At 40.8% G+C, this 20000-nt stretch overlaps 1 protein-coding gene and 1 long non-coding RNA gene across 2 annotated transcripts in view; one reads left to right on the top strand and one right to left on the bottom strand.

Annotated features, from left to right (window-relative positions):
* Positions 1 to 3528: 3528 nt before the first annotated feature.
* LOC138957450 (neuropilin and tolloid-like protein 1) lies at positions 3529 to 12433 on the bottom strand. Its single transcript, XM_070328836.1, has 3 exons — positions 12271 to 12433; positions 8373 to 8605; positions 3529 to 3615 (listed from the first exon to the last, which is right to left on the bottom strand). The coding sequence occupies exons 1-3, from the start codon at positions 12431 to 12433 to the stop codon at positions 3529 to 3531; spliced, it is 483 nt and encodes a 160-aa protein (XP_070184937.1).
* A 1421-nt stretch (positions 12434 to 13854) lies between these two features.
* LOC138960713 (uncharacterized) overlaps positions 13855 to 20000 on the top strand; it is a 7219-nt gene continuing 1073 nt past the window's right edge. Inside the window, exons 1-2 of the long non-coding RNA XR_011454060.1 lie at positions 13855 to 13947; positions 14759 to 20000. The exon at positions 14759 to 20000 is cut by the window's right edge and continues 1073 nt beyond it. This is a non-coding gene — a long non-coding RNA (uncharacterized lncRNA). The remainder of the gene's footprint in view (positions 13948 to 14758) is intronic.

The raw sequence follows: 20000 nt of genomic DNA on the forward strand, positions 1-20000 counted from the left end.
GCATGGTCCAATCTTACATGGTCCAACCTTACATGGTCCAACCTTACATGGTCCAACCTTACCATGGTCCAATCTTACATGGTCCCACCTTACATGGTCCAACCTTACATGGTCCATCTTACATGGTCCAAATCTTACATGGTCCAATCTTGCATGGTCCAATCTTACATGGTCCAATCTTACATGGTCCAACCTTACATGGTCCAACCTTACATGGTCCCAATCTTACATGGTCCAATCTGCTTACATTGGTCCACCTTACATGGTCCACCTTAACATGGTCCAATCTTACATGGTCCAATTCTTGCATGGTCCAATCTTACATGGTCCAACTTGCATGGTCCAACCTTACATGGTCCAAATCTTACATGGTCCAACCTTACATGGTCCAACCTTACATGGTCCAATCTTACATGGTCCAACCTTACATGGTCCAACCTTACATGGTCCAATCTTACATGGTCCAATCTTGCATGGTCCAATCTTGCATGGTCCACCTTACATGGTCCAATCTTACATGGTCCAACCTTACATGGTCCAACCTTACATGGTCCAACCTTACATGGTCCAATCTTGCATGGTCCAATCTTACATGGTCCAACCTTGCATGGTCCAATCTTACATGGTCCAATCTTACATGGTCCAACCTTACATGGTCCAACCTTACATGGTCCAACCTTACATGGTCCAACCTTGCATGGTCCAATCTTACATGGTCCAACCTTACATGGTCCAACCTTACATGGTCCAACCTTACATGGTCCAATCTTACATGGTCCAACCTTACATGGTCCAACCTTACATGGTCCAATCTTACATGGTCCAATCTTGCATGGTCCAATCTTACATGGTCCAACCTTGCATGGTCCAACCTTGCATGGTCCAATCTTACATGGTCCAATCTTACATGGTCCAACCTTACATGGTCCAACCTTACATGGTCCAACCTTACATGGTCCAATCTTACATGGTCCAACCTTGCATGGTCCAACCTTGCATGGTCCAATCTTACATGGTCCAACCTTACATGGTCCAACCTTACATGGTCCAACCTTACATGGTCCAATCTTACATGGTCCAACCTTACATGGTCCAACCTTACATGGTCCAACCTTACATGGTCCAATCTTGCATGGTCCAATCTTGCATGGTCCAACCTTACATGGTCCAACCTTGCATGGTCCAACCTTACATGGTCCAACCTTACATGGTCCAATCTTACATGGTCCAACCTTACATGGTCCAACCTTACATGGTCCAATCTTACATGGTCCAATCTTGCATGGTCCAATCTTGCATGGTCCAACCTTACATGGTCCAACCTTGCATGGTCCAACCTTACATGGTCCAACCTTACATGGTCCAATCTTACATGGTCCAACCTTACATGGTCCAACCTTACATGGTCCAATCTTACATGGTCCAACCTTACATGGTTCAACCTTACATGGTCCAATGTTACATGGTCCAATCTTGCATGGTCCAATCTTACATGGTCCAACCTTGCATGGTCCAACCTTGCATGGTCCAATCTTACATGGTCCAACCTTACATGGTCCAACCTTACATGGTCCAACCTTACATGGTCCAATCTTACATGGTCCAACCTTACATGGTCCAATCTTACATGGTCCAATCTTGCATGGTCCAATCTTGCATGGTCCAACCTTGCATGGTCCAATCTTACATGGTCCAACCTTACATGGTCCAACCTTACATGGTCCAATCTTACATGGTCCAACCTTACATGGTCCAACCTTGCATGGTCCAATCTTACATGGTCCAATAATATTTATGGACCATGTAAGATTGGACCATGTAAGGTTGGACCATGTAAGATTGGACCATGTAAGGTTGGACCATGCACGATTGGACCATGTAAGATTGGACCATGTAAGATTGGACCATGCAAGGTTGGACCATGTAAGGTTGGACCATGTAAGATTGGACCATGTAAGATTGGACCATGTAAGGTTGGACCATGTAAGGTTGGACCATGTAAGATTGGACCATGTAAGATTGGACCATGCAAGGTTGGACCATGCAAGGTTGGACCATGTAAGATTGGACCATGCAAGATTGGACCATGTAAGATTGGACCATGTAAGGTTGGACCATGTAAGGTTGGACCATGTAAGGTTGGACCATGTAAGATTGGACCATGCAAGGTTGGACCATGCAAGATTGGACCATGCAAGATTGGACCATGTAAGGTTGGACCATGTAAGGTTGGACCATGTAAGGTTGGACCATGTAAGGTTGGACCATGTAAGATTGGACCATGCAAGGTTGGACCATGCAAGGTTGGACCATGTAAGATTGGAACCATGCAAGATTGGACCATGCAAGATTGGACCATGTAGGTTGGACCATGTAAGGTTGGACCATGTAATATTGGACCATGTAAGATTGGACCATGTAAGGTTGGACCATGTAAGGTTGGACCATGTAAGATTGGACCATGCAAGATTGGACCATGCAAGATTGGACCATGTAAGGTTGGACCATGTAAGGTTGGACCATGTAAGGTTGGACCATGTAAGGTTGGACCATGTAAGGTTGGACCATGTAAGATTGGACCATGTAAGATTGGACCATGTAAGGTTGAACCATGTAAGGTTGGACCATGTAAGATGGGACCATGTAAGATTGGACCATGTAAGGTTGGACCATGTAAGGTTGGACCATGTAAGATTGGACCATGTAAGATTGGACCATGCGTGACCCAACATGTTTTAAAATCGTCACCACGAGTTTTCGTCACACTCAACAATGGGACTTTAATTAGTGTACAGATGCTAGTTGTCTGATTGGTCAGTTTGAGAATCAACAGAGCTCTCGTGGATCCACGGAAACACGTGGAAAAAAACAACAAGAGAAAAAACGGCTTCGCGATGCGCTAAACAATGAATTGTTTACGGTATATAATATTTTATTTACGGTATATAATGTATTATTTACCAAATCATGAATTATATAGCGGAAACCTATTATATAGCTATATAAAGCATTATTTAGTGTAATAATACTATTTCAAGGCAAAAACAGTAAATAATAAATTATTTATCTAAATAATAAATTATTTATCTAAATAATAAATTATTTATCTAAATAATAAATTATTTATCTAAATAATATTTTATTTAGATAAATAATATTTTATTTAGATAAATAATATTTTATTTACATATAATATTTTATTTATCTAAATAATATTTTATTTAGATAAATAATATTTTATTTATCTAAATAATATTTTATTTATTTAAATAACACTTTATTTACATATAATATATTGTTTAGAGAAAACGCGTAATTATTTATAAATAATGAGTTATTTACAAACACAATCTCTTATTTATGCTAAACAATGCATTATTTAGTGCTCTGGGCTCTCTTTTTTCTGTATCTGTAAATAATGCATTGTTTAATTTAAACAATGCATTATTTAGCTAAATAATGCATGATATAGCTAAATAAAGCATTGTTTAGCTAAATAACGCGTTATTTAGCTAAATAATGTGTTATTTAGACATCAAGAGCTAAAAGGGACTTTTGCACCATTCGGATTGCCATAGGCTGCTGCTGTTGTACTGTAGGGTACTCACGAACAGTCTGCAAAATACATTGAGGAAAATAATTAGTGTGTTATTAAAGGTTAAATAGAGATTTCTGCGTTGGCTGTTTATTTTTTTGGTTTACCTTGTTTTTTAATGTAATCATTTACTTATCTGTTCATTCATACATTGATTAATTTATCAATCTATTTACTTTATTTTTTATATTTTTTTTATCTATCTACCTTTCTATCAATCTATCTCTCTATCTCTCTATCTATCTATCTATCTATCCAACTATCTTATCTATCTATCTATCTATCTATCTATCTATCCATCCATCCATCAATACATCTATCCAACTATCTATCTATCTATTTATCTATCTCTTCATCTAATAATCTCTTCATTTAATTATCTATGTATTATTGTATACACACGTTGCTTGTTTATGAGTAAGAGTGCGGTTATATAGATCTACATCATTATTACATCCAAATATATAACAAAACAAGAGGCGAAGCCTTCAAGGCTCACGTAAGAAATCGACAAACAGTAACACAAACTCAATCACTCCGTCACACATACACATACACACACACACAGTAAGCATAGGTGACACTGTGCAAGAAAGCGAGACACTAGATCTAGATCTGTCTGTCTGCATGTAGCCTACTTACAGGGACACGACTGCCAACTAGTCTCGGCCCGCTCAAAATAAAAACAATGACCGAGACTTTCAGTATTTCCTTCGCGTGACGTCTAACCCTCTTACGTCAAAATGTGATGTCTTCAAATGACGAAATGTTAAAGTTTCTACCACATACATACATACGCACGCACGCACGCACGCACGCACGCACGCACAGACTGACAAAAGTTACGAACGCAAAGGCTACACTTCGTGAGCCAAAAATGGGTTTCAGTTATAAAAAAGCATTCATCGATTCAACATATTTTGAGCTGCAATCATGTAAACGTGGTTCAGAAAAAAACATCTAAAACATCATACGAATAACGCAACCGAGCAGTACTGATTTCAAAGAATATGCAAAACAGCAAAAAAAGGAAGGAAGGTCATAACTTTTGAAAAATCAAAGAAACGAGTAATGAAAGCGTGCATGAAAAAAATAACCTACTCTAAAAACGAATGTAATGTTATATATCAAAAATCAAAAGAGCTTTTCACAGAACTTTACAAAATATAAGCTAAGAAATAAAAGGTCTGATAAAGAAAGGGAAGTAAGCGCTCTAAATGCATACAAAAAAATAAACTTTAAAGCATGCACGGCTGAAAATACATCACAACATTTCCGCAACCCCTTCACTGCCGGAGAAGTGTAATTACAAAATCAAGTAAAAAAGATCCCAAACAAAAACAAAAACAAACCGCAAAACATTTTTTTTTAATTGTAAAAAGAGAGAAAAAAAAGACGAAAGTGGTCTCTGGGGAGGCAATCATATTGCTACAAGTCAGTGGGTCTATTTACAGCGGCTGTATCCCTTGCTGAAGCTCGAGTACTTATTGAAGGTGATGTCATAAGCACGTTCGTGGTACGTGCTATAATTGTGGTGAAGGGTTCGGTCAAATTTGTAAAGCCTGTCCTTAACTGGGCGAAGTCGACAACGCGAAGTATACTTCGAGAAGCTGGCCGCACGGAGCTTTAGCACTGAGTCTTTAGCACTGAGTCTTTAGCACTGAGTCTTTAGCACTGAGTCTTTAGCACTGAGTCTTTAGCACTGAGTCTTTAGCACTGAGTCTTTAGCACTGAGTCTTCGCAAAGTCGACTTCGGGCTCAATTAAGGATAGGCTTACACGCAAACTGTACCTGACGCGCAGACAACATTTTTCTCTCGTGGGTTTTCAAGCTGTGACGATATCCAGGATACAACACGCATTAATATACCTCCCCAGCTAAGTTGATCCATGAAACCCAACGACCTTGACAAAGCCGATACATTTTTCTCACTCCGTACTGCACGTGCTTGGTCCCGCTCCCACATCACACGATGTCAAGGTCAAGGTCGGTCTGTGGGTTCGCCAAGACTTCAACCGGTCGACTTTCTTCACAGTCTTGGTAGCCAGGTCGTATGTGAAGACGTCAAACTCGGTGTACAGCTTGTCGAACTTCATCACCGCCGGCTTCCCTTCGCTTCGGTAAGAGTCGCGCAGCTCCGCCAGACCTTTCCGAACGTCGCGAACCTTCTGCGAAAAGTCCTCCTTCACGCGGACCTGCGTCCCTCGAAGGTTGCCAGCGTGTGAGAGCACGAGCATCTTGTCTCTGACCGTCATGAACCTCACCAGCACCACGGCGCTGGACAACCTCTGCACTCTCTCCAGCTCCACTGTCGTCCTCACTCCCATGTTCTTCTCCATCACTGTTCGCACTCTCCGCGCGCAGTCTTCGTGCGTCTCCGTCGCCGTCCGGGAAAGGCCGAAGAAGAGGAGGTTTCGGCGGCGTGTGTGGTTCTCTTGCCAGTCGGTCTTCTTCTCCAGACGTCGGACGGCCTTTTTCAGCAGCTCCTGCTCGAGTTCCAGCATGTCGTACTGCGCCCTGAGGGTCTGCAGGTGATCCACGAGCAGGTCCTGCGCTTCCTTTGTACGTGTTAGATACACGGGGACTTTTTTTTTAATGTGTGTATTATGTTACAGTAAATCTACACATGTTCTGAACATTTCAGTAAATTTGTCAATTTACTGTTTCACTCAGGGATTTTGTAAATTTCCTAAAACAAATCTAGGAACAAACAAGTCGCGTAAGGCGAAATTACTACATTTAGTCAAGCTGTCGAACTCACGGGATGAAACTGAACGCACTGTATTTTTTCACCAAGACAGTACACCTTCGTCAATCCCCGCGTGAAGGAAATCGCTCACCTTCCACGTGCAAAACGTAGTGATATTGACACGCCAGATTAGCGCGGTAGCGTATTGTGCTAAGCAGGAAAGCGCCCTTTTCTGTATTCTTGTTAACTTTCTGAGCTTGTTTTGAATACAACCTATCATATCTATATGTTTTTGGAATCAGGAAATGATCACAAATAAGATGACATCATTTTTGGATCGATTTCTTACATTTTAATCGTAAGACTAATTATTCTATTTTCGTTAATTGTGATCACATTTTAAGAGTAAACATGACATATGTATATATTTTTAGGTTCAGAATGTGATGAAGAATACGATGCAATCAATTTTAAATCTGTTTGCGAAAAATTGATTTTAATGACAACTTTAATGAGCAAACTCATTGATTAAAATTTAAGCCTCCAAGCTGAAATGCAATATCAAAGTCCGGGCTTCGTCGAAGATTACTTGACCAAATTTCAACCAATTTGGTTGAAAAATGAGAGCGTGACAGTGCCGCCTCAACTTTCACGAAAAGCCGGATATGACGTCATCAAAGACATTTATCAAAAAAAATGAAAAAAAACAAAACGTCTGGGGATATCATACCCAGGAACTCTCATGTCAAATTTCATAAATATCAGTCCAGTAGTTTCCTCTGAATTGCTCTTCAGACCCACACACACACACACACACACACACACACACACACACACACACACACACACACACACACACACACACACACACACACATACACCACGACCCTCGTCTCGATTCCCCCCTCTACGTTAAAACATTTAGTCAAAACTTGCGCGCATATTCCATACAGTTTCATTTTAATCCATCCAATATCTTATCTGATCGCATCCCGCCATACCTTACCTTAGTCCATCTCATTTCACCTCTTCTAATCTCGACTTATCTCTAATTCTCATCTCGCCTCACCTTGCGTGTTCTCACCCCCCTCTCTCCCTCCCCGCCGTTTCACCCCTCCCATCTGTCCCCCTTTTACAACAACGAACGCTCCACCTTTCCCTTCATTGAAATCGCGAAAAATAACTAAGTCAGTACCTTGCGGTTGTACAGCGGTCACGTACTCTTCATTCCTTGGAGCAGCTTTGATATAAACGATGAGAGAGACGGGTAGATAGCCGATTCAAATTATTTAGGAATAGTCACAAGTCACTTGGTGTCAAGTGAACGTATGGCGAGAAAAGTTGGTCACGTGACTAGGTCACGTGTTCTTAACCATTTTTGTGCAGACGCCATCATGATCTTTATCTTGTACCCTAATTCCGTGGACAATAAGTATGTTGACTGAACAAAACCTCGAATAAAGAGAAAGCGTCACCTTGTAAATTGTGTTGTTTACTTTGCTGTTACAAGCTCCAGAGAAGCCACAGACCTGGAGACCCCTGTTTTGCACTTGGATGATTCTCAAACAAAATTTGGTGTCTTTTAAGAAAATATGAGCGTACTCCACACACCATTTCAACATCCATGATTCAAAAATGCTTCACACGCGTCCGTCGCACTGTTAATTTCGTTTACCAATACATTTGAAACAAATCGCTTCTTTCAATGTTGACTGAACAAAACTGTGATCATGTCTTTTTTTTTTTTTTTTTTTCTCTCAACAGTTGTGTCATCATTTTCCCAGTTTTGTTTTTTGTTTTTTGTTTTAAAATTTTAATTCAAACATGTAGTAAACCTGGAGTATATCATACATTTCTATCCCGTAAATAACAGTCTCTAATATTTCAAACACTCAATTTAAACTTACACTTGTTTTATACCAGGCCCCTGAGGGTTATGTCCCTTTGAAAACATTTTCTCGTCGTATTTTTTTCACTGACCGTACTGATCATATTCTAATTTCTATACAATCATGCGTACAAAATACGGCGAATCGTATGGGTTCTCAGACCTGATTATTTTAGCCATATTCAAACGAAAAAACTCACCTCTGTCACTCTGATGTAGGTCCGTCGTCGTCGCCTGACGCAGACGCCGAAGACAGTGCAGAAACCGACAAAGACGAGGACGCCGAAGACGATGCCGACGATGACACCAGCGGCTAGGGTACAGCCCTCCACCTCGTCCGTATCGTCGCCACAGTCGTTGTAGTTGTTGCACACCAGCTGGTTGGAGATGCACAGGCCGTTGTTACACCTGAAGTCGTTGCTTCTGCACGACCCTGTGAATGCGAGGAGAGAGATTTTCAAGTATAATCTCCAGAGCTGTTAACTAGCCGATAACATTGGCAACCAGCGAAATTGTTTTACAAAACATGCCAAACATTCACATCCCACCAACACCCCCGTTTTCCAAAATCAAATGAGAAAATTGTCTATATAGGTTGCGTGTTTGTGATGTTATTGTTTACTGTCCATGTTGTTATGCGGTCTGGGTTATGCGGAGGCATTTGCCTGTGTGAACGGTGACATTCCGGAACCGGAACTAGTATCGAGGTTGATCATGGGCAGCGCCATTTTGTTGTGAAATACGTCATCAGTTTGTGTACACAGAAAGTTGTGACATCCGTCACCCTATGGGAGGGGTGAAGGCAACATTAGGGAGATTTAAAAGACAGCACGTTTCGTTTTGCAGCTCGTTTCGTTTGGTGAATGAGTCACCCCGCGAAAGGGAACGTGAAACGAGACGGCATAGGCCGCAGACAAGATTTAGATGTATTCACGTTTCGTTTCGGAATGAAAGGCCGGGCATGGCAGGATATGATCCGCTGACTGGGCATGGCATAATTTCAACTCCACGAGTCAATAAAGGATTGACATACTCGCATTGCACACACAAGAGCTTCACATTTTTCAATTCATGCACCTGCTCATCATCAATTGTATTTCACAAAAATTAGATCACTCATGTTGAATTCCAAGATTTACTCATTCGAACTCATTATTTTTTTTATCCATTTCACGCATCTCAATTTTTACAACTGGTAACAGCCTATGGCAAAGAGCTCTACCGAACCATGTAGGCAATTATACCCTGAGTATTCCCCATTCTCAGAAAACGGCCCTGTGCACACGCCTGTGCCGATTTAGAAGCCTTTCCCCTTTCGTTTTTTAAATCTCCCTAATGTTGTTCATCTGTAGAAAGTTGTGAAATTCGTCACCCTTTGGGAGGGGAGAAGGCAAAATTGGTCATCACTGAGTTTGTGTAACACAGGAAGTTGTGAAATTGTTCAACAAAAACATCAGAGGTCGAATTGTGCAGGGTCAACCGTAACAAACTCAAACCGAGCCAGTCATACATACCTGTATTTGAGTGACTTATATACCGACATTTTTATTTCTTATTTTCAGTACAGGTGTAGGAAAAATCATGAACCAAAATGTTATTTATTTTCTAATTTAACATTTTTTTTACAAATGTGACCATGTTCTTTTAAACAAACAGTGACATTAAACATTGTTATGTTAAAAAAAAGAAAAAAGAAAAATAGCTTTTGTGCACAAATCAGAAAATACATTGTACATTTTACCTACAGGCCAAACCGTGAGTTTCTGTGGCAAAGCCCGACCGAGGCCAGCGGCAAAAATAGCCAGCGGGGCGATATCACTTTGTCCGCACGTCGCTGGGCATATCAGCGCAGTTCAACGTTGCCAGAGACCAAAGAAGCGCTTTACTCAGGTCGCAGCGCGCGGCGGCTCACTGGAGGAATGTTTGAAAACTATAGATCTGTGCTCGACTGCGAGCAGACCACAGGCACATTACACCCAATAAAGTTTGGACTTGTACTGGCAGAGAGCGAATGCAAATTCTTGTAGGCATACACAGACGCAACATAGCATATACAGACAATAACACCCACAACACTTCAACAGCATATGAAAGGAATAAAAATAAATACGCAAATCGCGCACAATACACCAGTTAGAAAAACAAGGAGTACCAAAGCGGCGTGCAGAAACTAAACTGACTCGGAGACTGAGAAGAAACATTTATCACACGATGTGGATAGCAAACATTAAAATAAAACAGATAAGTCAAGCAAAAAATAAACACAAATATCGAAAACACAATAAACAAAGGTAAAGAAAACAAAAAGAGATGCTTGCCTACAGTCAGGGTGTGTGTGCGTGGTTTGTGCGTCAGCGGGGTGTGTGTGTGTGTGTGTGTGTCAGCGTGCGCGTGCATGCGTGCGTAGGCTACGTTCTTGCGTGTGTGCGTTCGAATGAGAAAGAAGAGAGAGAGAGGATTGAAGAATGAGGTCACGCTCTCTGTCACATGAATACATATACACACACTGAAGGCTACCTCGGACACGAACACTTGCCAACAACTGTGGTTGGACATGCTTTTGAAATGGAATCTTTTTTCGACATGATTTCTGGACATACGAATCCCGCTGTGTTGCCTACTGATGTTGCGAATGATGAAGGTTTTGAGTTGACTGACCTTGAGGAGGGATTGCATCAGGCGTTTATCGTCTCAAATTATATCCTTGCTACTTTTCAGGAGTCAACTATTGCCATTCATGGTAACTTGGATAGTCAATGTTTTTATTTGTTTGATTCCCATCAAAGAAACAGAAATGGTAACCATTCTTCAAATGGCGCTGCAGTTTTGATGTCATCAAGTTAATTCCTTTGCAGAATTGATTGATTTTCTCAAAAGCCATTATCAATGTGTTTATCAATTAACACCTGTTCATTTCTGTCCAACTGCAACATGCAATTCATTAACTTTTGACCCTAACCTTTAACACTTCCCAAAATAAATCTTTGGTGGACATTGCATCGACGCTGTTCATTTTGAATGAACATTTTTCTTGTTACTATATTATGTGTGTGTTCTACAGCGCCCGCGCGTGGGTGTGTGTGTGTGTTCGTGTGGGCGCATGACTTTGGGGTTCACATGGTTTGTTTGTTTGTTTGTTTGTTTCAGACCCACACCCATATACACACATTTCACATTTAAACCATTTGTCGGCCCCCTGTCGATATTTATCGACTACGTTCATTTGTGTTGCATTGTTGTGCAAGATGACTGAGTGTGTGCAAGAAACCACTTTGACCATTCACCTAAAAATTACATGAAGGAACGTCTGGGAACCTGCTGATTTGAATCAGCAAATTTTCTTGTGTGTGTCTTTCACTCACTTGCAGACTCAGGAGAAGTAGTTCAATTTCAACATTGTATTGGGGTATTCATTTTGCAGGAAGTACAGCAATAATAGGAAGGGAAGATACTCTCAGTAAGCACAATATAACAGTATCCGCTATAGCTCAGAGGTACTGGGCTCCTGGTGTTTCACAGGTACCATGGATATCATTACAGTGTTCATATCAAGAGAAGGTTAACAAAAAACTAAGTTGCCACCAGTGAGTTTCAATCTGGGTTAAATTCTCCAGAACTGTGTACCATTTTGTGACATGCCTTTTCAGTCCTTTAAATGATTATAGCGTATGTTAAATGGTAACTAGAATGTGCTACATTTACTATTTTCAGTAATACTCCAGTTAGATGATAATACAGACATGCAACAAAAAACATAGTAAGCATTTTTGTCCTTTTTTTTTAAGTCCCGTGTAAATAGAGACAACATTGAAATGAAGATGCCCACGAAAGTAACATCAACGCTCAAACCGTGCTGAAGCTAACTTAAATATGGAAAGGCGTGCAGGCTAAAATAGAACTACGATGAAACCTCTCTTTAAGACACCCCCCCCCCCCCCAATTTAAGAACTCCCCCCTTTTTTTCATATTTTCTGTTCATATCCTCTGTAAATGTATCTCCATTTTAAGACTCCCTCCGTTCTAAGGCCTGATTTTTGCAGATTTGTGGAGGTCTTAAAAGGGGGTTCCACTGTAGCACGCCATGTTTAATTGTCTCACCATTGCCCGCACTGTAGACAGAGGTCAGGAGCAGCTCAAAGTCCACGTAAGAGGATTTTGACCCGCGGTTAGCCAGAGTGACCGTCACTTGGTTGCCCTTTGTCCTGTAGTTGGTGCTCGGCTTGGACGTCCCGCACACACCGTTAGGAGCTGAAGCAAACATCAAACTACATTTTAATACCGGTTGCTGTATGTAAATGGAATACAGAGCTGAAACAAACATCAAACTACATTTTGATACCGGTGGCTGAATGTAAATGGAATACAGACAGAGCTGAAACAAACATCAAACAACATTTTAATACCGGTGGCTGAATGTAAGTTGAATACAGACAGAGCTGAAACAAACATCAAACTACATTTTGTTGCCGGCGGCTGAATGTAAATGGAATACGGACAGAGCTGAAACAAACATCAAACTACATTTTGTTGCCGGCGGCTGAATGTAAATGGAATACGGACAGAGCTGAAACATATGGCATTCCGTTTGTCAAATAATTATTTGAATACTTTTTCATGTTTTTTTCACCAGTTTTAGCTAAATAATCATTATTTAGAAGCTCATGTGCTAAATAAGTAATTGTTTATAAACAATGTAAAACAATTCTAAATAATTTTTTATTTACGTAAACCATTCATTATTTACCTAAACAATTCATTGTTTACGTAAATAATTCATTGTTTACGTAAATAATGATTTATTTACGTAAACAATATATTATTTAGACTTATATTACATTGTTTATAAACAATCAACAATGTTTCTAAATAAATCATTATTTACGTAAACAATGAATTATTTACGTAAATAATTCATTGTTTACGTAAATAATGATTTATTTACGTAAACAATATATTATTTAGACTTATATTACATTGTTTATAAACAATGAGCAATGTTTCTAAATAAATCATTATTTACGTAAACAATGAATTATTTACGTAAACAATTCATTGTTTAGGGAAAGCAGTTTTCATTATTTAGGGGAATCAAGAATTGACTTTTAAGCTTCATTTTTTTTCTTTGTGTATATACTATAATTCAATACAAGGTATCTCCAAACATTATTTATCAGAAAATGTTCGTAAATTTGTTTATTTTACAAGCTGAAATTGCCGTACGAAAAGAACTGAATGCGAAAACAAACAAAAGGTCAAGGTCATGACCGGGAGTGTTTAGCGTTTGCATTCTCTCCCTGGAAGTTGTTGAAAAAAAGTTTTCCGTCCTAAGTGTTCTGTTCTGTCTCAACAAAAACTGTTTGTTTCTCTTTCCATTTCTCTTACTGCATGATTAAACTTTTTGTTATCTGTAGGTTACACAACACACCACAACTTGGTATGAGCTCTGACGCGATGACGTCACACAGTCGTGTGCAGAGTTGTCCGGCCTTGCCCCATGCATTCCGGCGGAACTCGCGAGAAGGCAACACGCGAAATCTGCACTCTGAATCTCTCGCATTTATCGACATGGTCTCTAGTTGTAGTGTTAAACATTGCCATAACAGACAAGATAGAGATAGGGACAGAAGATTCTTTTCTTTGTTGTCAACGGAAAGGGCAAAGATTAGGGATTTGACTGCACGACGAGAATGGTTGGCACAGCTTCAGCTGAAGAATTTCAACTTTGAATCAACAGCTAGGAGATCTATTACGTGTGCTCTGATCATTTTGTCAATGGTAAGTACTCATGCTTTTGTTCACCTGCCTTGGTTAGTCTGTGTTTGATGCAAGCTGTGTTGTAATGGTAGTGTGCGGACAGTCGGTCAGTCCTGCACCGAGTGCAGTCTATGACTGAGTGAGTCAGTCTTACACTTACTCTCAGTGTAACAACTTATCATGGTTGCCCAAAACCATGACTTGTGAGAATGCCATATCAGGGTTCGTACAGGTGCTTGAAATCCTGGAAAGTGCTTGAATTTGGAGGGGTCAGTTTCAAGGGCCTTGAAAGTGCTTAAAAAATTGACAAGATCCTTGAAAGTCCTTGAAAACTCTGATTCTGCAAACTGATTACACAATAATCAACCAAAATAAACAATTGCAATGTTTTATTTTTTTCATAACCTCAAGGAAAAAGTTGAACAGTAACCCACAGTCCCTTTTGAGTCTGTCGGCTCATTAAATCATTAATTTTTTTACATCCAGTGTTTTAAATCAGTGTGCAAGACGGGGGTATATAATTATATAATTACCAGCGAGTGACCCATTACGGCAAACCTTGAAGCCTCGAAGGTGAGAGGGTGCTTGATTTTCTCTTCAGAACGTTAGAACAAAAAACCTGTACGAACCCTGCATATGTGTGAAATACTTGGATTTGATAATCAGAATTTATTTGAACACTAAATGGTCATTGTTGATACAACTTCATAGTTCAGTTTTAAAGGGTAGATCTGTGTCGAGATTTACTCTTTCATTTTGTTTGGGCGACTTATTTTTAAAATAACTCCCAATCCATAATTTACAATACATTTGCCTTTGATTTTTTCTGCAGGGCAACCATCTGTGGGAAGTAAACAGTCCGAGCTGGACACCTACTTTGAAACTTGGGTATGGTGCAGGGACACAGCCTGACAGCCAACAAGGACAGTACCAGAGACTCAAGGACTGAAGGAGAGGAAGAAGCTTGTGGGGAGTGAGTCAACTCCTTGTCCTTCTCACCCTAATTTAGCAGAGGATGCTGGTGATGGCGACGGTGAAGGTACTTCGGATACAGCAGAACTGGCTGCTCCTCTTCCCGAATGACAATTTTGCCTGGATTTCTAAAGATGAAGAAAAGCAGCTACGGGATGAACTTAACAGGCTGGTGCTAGAAACTCGGGAACTTAAAGACGAACTTGCCAAGAAAAAAATGACACTTGAATCTTTGAGGGACAATGACGATACTGAACGATATTTTACTGGGATTTCTAATTTCTTCACACTTGTTACATTATTTGATTTTCAATCAATCAATCAATGAGGCTTATATCGCGCATATTCCGTGGGTACAGTTCTAGGCGCTCTGCAGTGATGCCGTGTGAGATGAAATTTTATACGGCCAGTAGATTGCAGCCATTTCGGCGCATATTTACCTTTCACGGCCTATTATTCCAAGTCACACGGGTATAGGTAGACAATTATTAAATGTGCCTAAGCAATTTTGCCAGGAAAGACCCTTTTGTCAATCGTGGGATCTTTAACGTGCACACCCAATGTAGTGTACAAGGGGGGGGGGGGGGGAGTTCGGACACCGAAGAGAGTCTGCACACAAAGTTGACTCTGAAATAAATTTCCGCCGAACCTGGGATCGAACTCGCGCTGACAACGGCCAACTGAATACAAATCCAGCACGCTACCAACTGAGCTATATCCCCGATTTTCTTGCATCGCATTTGCCAACACACTCGCGCAGAGCACTGACACAGTTTCAAGCTCTCATTCATGCATATATACGCCTTAACACACCTCTGCAACACCTGGCATACATCTTTTCTGTGTCAAGAACATCTGCCAGCAAAGTTTTTCACGAGACTGTGCATATCATGTACCACTACCACAGACTGCAGCCACTTGTTTTCTGGCCAGACAGGCAAAGTATAAAGACAAGTATACCGCCACAGTTCCTTCCCTATCCATGGAACAGAGTAGTGTCCATTATTGACTGTTTTGAAATATATTCATTGAGAGACCCTCCAGTGTTGATGCTATAGCGCTAGTGCACTCACCTGGTCTAACTACAAGCACAACAATACAATTAATATGGTGCGCCAAATTGATATTACTATCGTTAACTGTTATGTAGAGTTTCGAAACTATCGTTATCTGTTATATAGAGTTTCAGAAACTCTATATAACAGCTAACGATAGTTTTATCAAAAGCGCGTTGGTATCGTTCCCAAATGGGAAAACCCTGAAATGCCATTGCAAAACTGTCTTTTTGCTACGAAATGTACATTTTAACTAGAAACATAATTTAAAAAACTACAACATTATTTAGTTAGTGACCGTTCTTCTGTTGTCGTCTTCTCAAATCATTGTTGAGTTTGTTTAATATTAGCTTTATCATTTGTACTTTCGGCCGTACCGTTTTCCACGTGTGCGGTTTGAAGACGGTAGGCCTACTGAATATTCGCGGAAAAGACCATGACGCATTACACAAAACAGTGGGTTTTTTTCAAAACAAACACAAAACAACGTGTTTCCCGAGTGACATCCCCCAAGGCGCGTTTTGGAAAACACTGCATGCTTTCGCATCGTGTACCGTTGCCCACTGCATGCATGCCAGCCGTATGTGTACAAACTGACCCGCACACAGCGCGGTAGCCAGAACGGGTCAAGCTGACACTGACCAATATTTTTGTGAAAACAGGAAGCGTCCTAGCTGTAACGAAGATTTGATTACTTGATTAAACGAAGCAGCGAAATGATGGACTTATCAGACGACAGTTAGTTGAATATGATCTACCAGGGATCGCGCTAGCTTTTTAAAAAACGCGTAAGTCATACGCAACGAAACGAAAAAAACGCGTCACGGACCAATATTTTTGCGTACTACGAAAACACGTACAGACACAAACAAAACACGCACGAAAGACTTAAAGACACTCCTTACCTAAATACGGCGAGTTTTCCTGTCGAACTCCGCGCACGCCTGTCGAATAACACCCCTGCTGTCTCCAACCTTCGGGCCTTGCGAGTTTGTTTCCCGCTCTAATACGACTAGACACACTTTCCGCCTTTTGGAAGCGTGAGATGGGAGAGCAGCTAATGTCTGTTTCATTATCCGACAAGACATTATCTGGTAATACCCTTGTTACGTTCGTTTGTGATACTTCGATGCAAAAAGAAACGGACTTTAGTTTTGACGCGCAGATTTCATGTGTGTCGTCACTTCTCGAGCCCTATAGTCAGTTTCAGGATCGGGTGATTATTAAGTCAGAGCAAAAGCGCTGCGTGAAGACAAGAAAAAGTTACAATATTTTTGCGTATGGCTTACGCGGCGCGGCGAAAAAAACGCGCCAACGACTTTTAAAATGCGTCAAATACGCAAAAATCGTGCGTAAACGCGATCCCTGATCTACTAAATCATGTTGTAGTAATTTAGTGCAAATTCGCTCGAACCAGAGACATGTCTCTGCTCGAACGAAACGTTCAGCAGCCATTTTGCCGGCATCAAAACATCCGACCACGCCATCGCTATTTTTAGAAACTCTATATAACAGTTAACGATAGTAATATCACTTGCGCGCACCATGCCGCCGTTTTGCGAAACCCTCGTTATCTGTTATTCATAGTTTTAGCAATAGCGCGCACAAACGCGCTATTGATATATTATAACTCTAAATAACAGTTAACGATAGTTTCGAAACTCTAACAGTTAACGATAGTTTTGAAACTCTATATAACAGATAACGATAGTTTCAAAACTCTATATAACAGTTAACGATAGTTTCAAAACTCTATTTAACAGTTAACGATAGTTTTGAAACTATATAACAGATAACGATAGTTTTGAAACTCTATATATAAGTATAACAGTTAACGATAGTTTTAAAACCCTGTATAACTGTTGACGATAGTAATACCAATTTTGTGCACCATAAATTAAATACCTAATATCAATTACACCTCAAGGCCATATTTCTTTTATTTCTAAAGGGTGGGGTGGGCTTTCAAGTGACAAGCACATCACTGCAAATAGTGGGTATCTAGACAATATTGTACAAAATGATGTCATTTTGGCCGACAGGGGATTTGACATTAATGAACTAGTGGCTATGAGAGGTGCACAAGTGAAAATCCCTGCCTTTACAAGAAAGAAGAGTCAGCTTACAGCTTATGAGATAGTCAACACGCAAACTAGCTAATCTGAGAATTTATGTTGAGCGAGTTATCGGTATTCTTTGGGGAAAGTACACAATTTTGAACTCTGATATTCTGACTGATCTTTTGTTTGCAAGGGAAGAGGAAGAAGTGGTAACACTGGACAAAATAGTCACTTTATCATCTGGGCTTGTCAATGTTTGCACAGCCTAGTGTTCAAACTGAAGGCATTGTTTAGACTAAAGAATATGTTAATTAAACTCCAGGGGTGTCGTTTGGATCGGCCCTTCGGCGAATCGCCGATTTTTTTTTTACTTTGGCCGAAACTTTCATGTACTTATCGGCCAAATGTCCGAAGAGTATTCGTCTGAATCGGCCAAGGTTTGTCCGGGTTTTTTATTGGTCAGGCTTTTGGGCGGGGATATAGCTCAGTTGGTAGCGCGCTGGATTTGTATTCAGCGTGAGTTCGATCCCAGGTTCGGCGGAAATTTATTTCAGAGTCAACTTTGTGTGCAGACTCTCTTCGGTGTCCGAACTCCCCCCCCCCCCCCCGTGTACACTACATTGGGTGTGCACGTTAAAGATCCCACGATTGACAAAAGGGTCTTTCCTGGCAAAATTGCTTAGGCACAGCCGGTTAATAATTGTCTACTCCCGCAGTGGGGCACTGCGGTTATGAAATTAAAGGCCCCTACTGTTCTTGGAACCGCAGGAGCTTTTTAGTTTGCTGTTAGGTAGATTTTTGGTTCCTCTTTCATGTCATGCTCTCTTTTTCTTCATGAATTCTTTTCTTTTTTCTGCCTTCTTGCTCATTCACCTGTATTTTTTCCAAAAATCTCTTCTCTTGTCGCTTGTCTCGCGATTCATGTATAGTTTAATCTGTTGGTGTTCTGATGTAAGTCCAGCAGTAGATAGGTTAAGCCTATTTTAACATACTGGAAACTGGTAATCTTCCAGTAGGTATTAATTTAGTTTTACTAAAGCCTGCTGGGACACAAATAATGGGTTAGTGCATTTGTAAACAGGAATCGCTTGACAAGTGGCCCCCTTCATCCCCCCCTTCCTCGTCCTGATATGGCTCTACGTAGTCGGCTGGACGTTAAGCAACAAATAAACAAACAAATAATTGTCTACCTATACCCGTGTGACTTGGAATAATAGGCCGTGAAAGGTAAATATGCGCCGAAATGGCTGCAATTACTGGCCGTATAAAATTTCATCTCACAGGGCATTACTGCAGAGCGCCTAGAACTGTACCCACGGAATATGCGCGATATAAGCGTCATTGATTGATTGATTGATTGATTGATAAAACTGCTGCCGATGTACTTAGACAACTGACTGGCGTTTATTTTCTTCGTGAATACCAAGAACGAAACATCAGTGTTTTGAGCGCAAGCCATTGACAAAAACTATAGCTGCCAGAGTGGTTTCGACAAGGGAAACCACACTTTCTGCGGACCGCTCAGGCTCAGCGTTTGCGTTCGCCGAACATCATGTCGCAACCAAAAAAGAAGAAAAAAACTCAATTGATCAGTGGCCACGGTGTGCTACCCTTCGCCAAGGTAGGTGCTTCTGAAAAAAATAACAGCAACACCGCGAATGTGGACAGTGTGAGTATAGGGGTAGTGTTGTCGAGTCGATGGAAGCAGACGACACAAGCTTAGCAGACGACAGTCACATTCACCGGCGTATCGACATCTGCTGAGATTGAAAAGCGACATCCAAATCGTGGTTTTCAAGCAAATTGGCTCACCCTAGGCCTACACCCATGGCTTAGCTATGAGGGTGGGTCCATGTTTTGCAAACTGTGCAAGAACGGTGGATGTAAAAATATTTTCACCAGGGGAGGTTGCCAAAATTTCAGCATTAACTGACCACCTCGCTAGCAAAGACCATGCCAGATCCATAGATGTGCTCGTGTATCAGGA

This window comes from Littorina saxatilis, linkage group LG1 (assembly GCF_037325665.1).
Source record: "Littorina saxatilis isolate snail1 linkage group LG1, US_GU_Lsax_2.0, whole genome shotgun sequence".
Lineage (NCBI taxonomy): Eukaryota > Metazoa > Mollusca > Gastropoda > Littorinimorpha > Littorinidae > Littorina > Littorina saxatilis.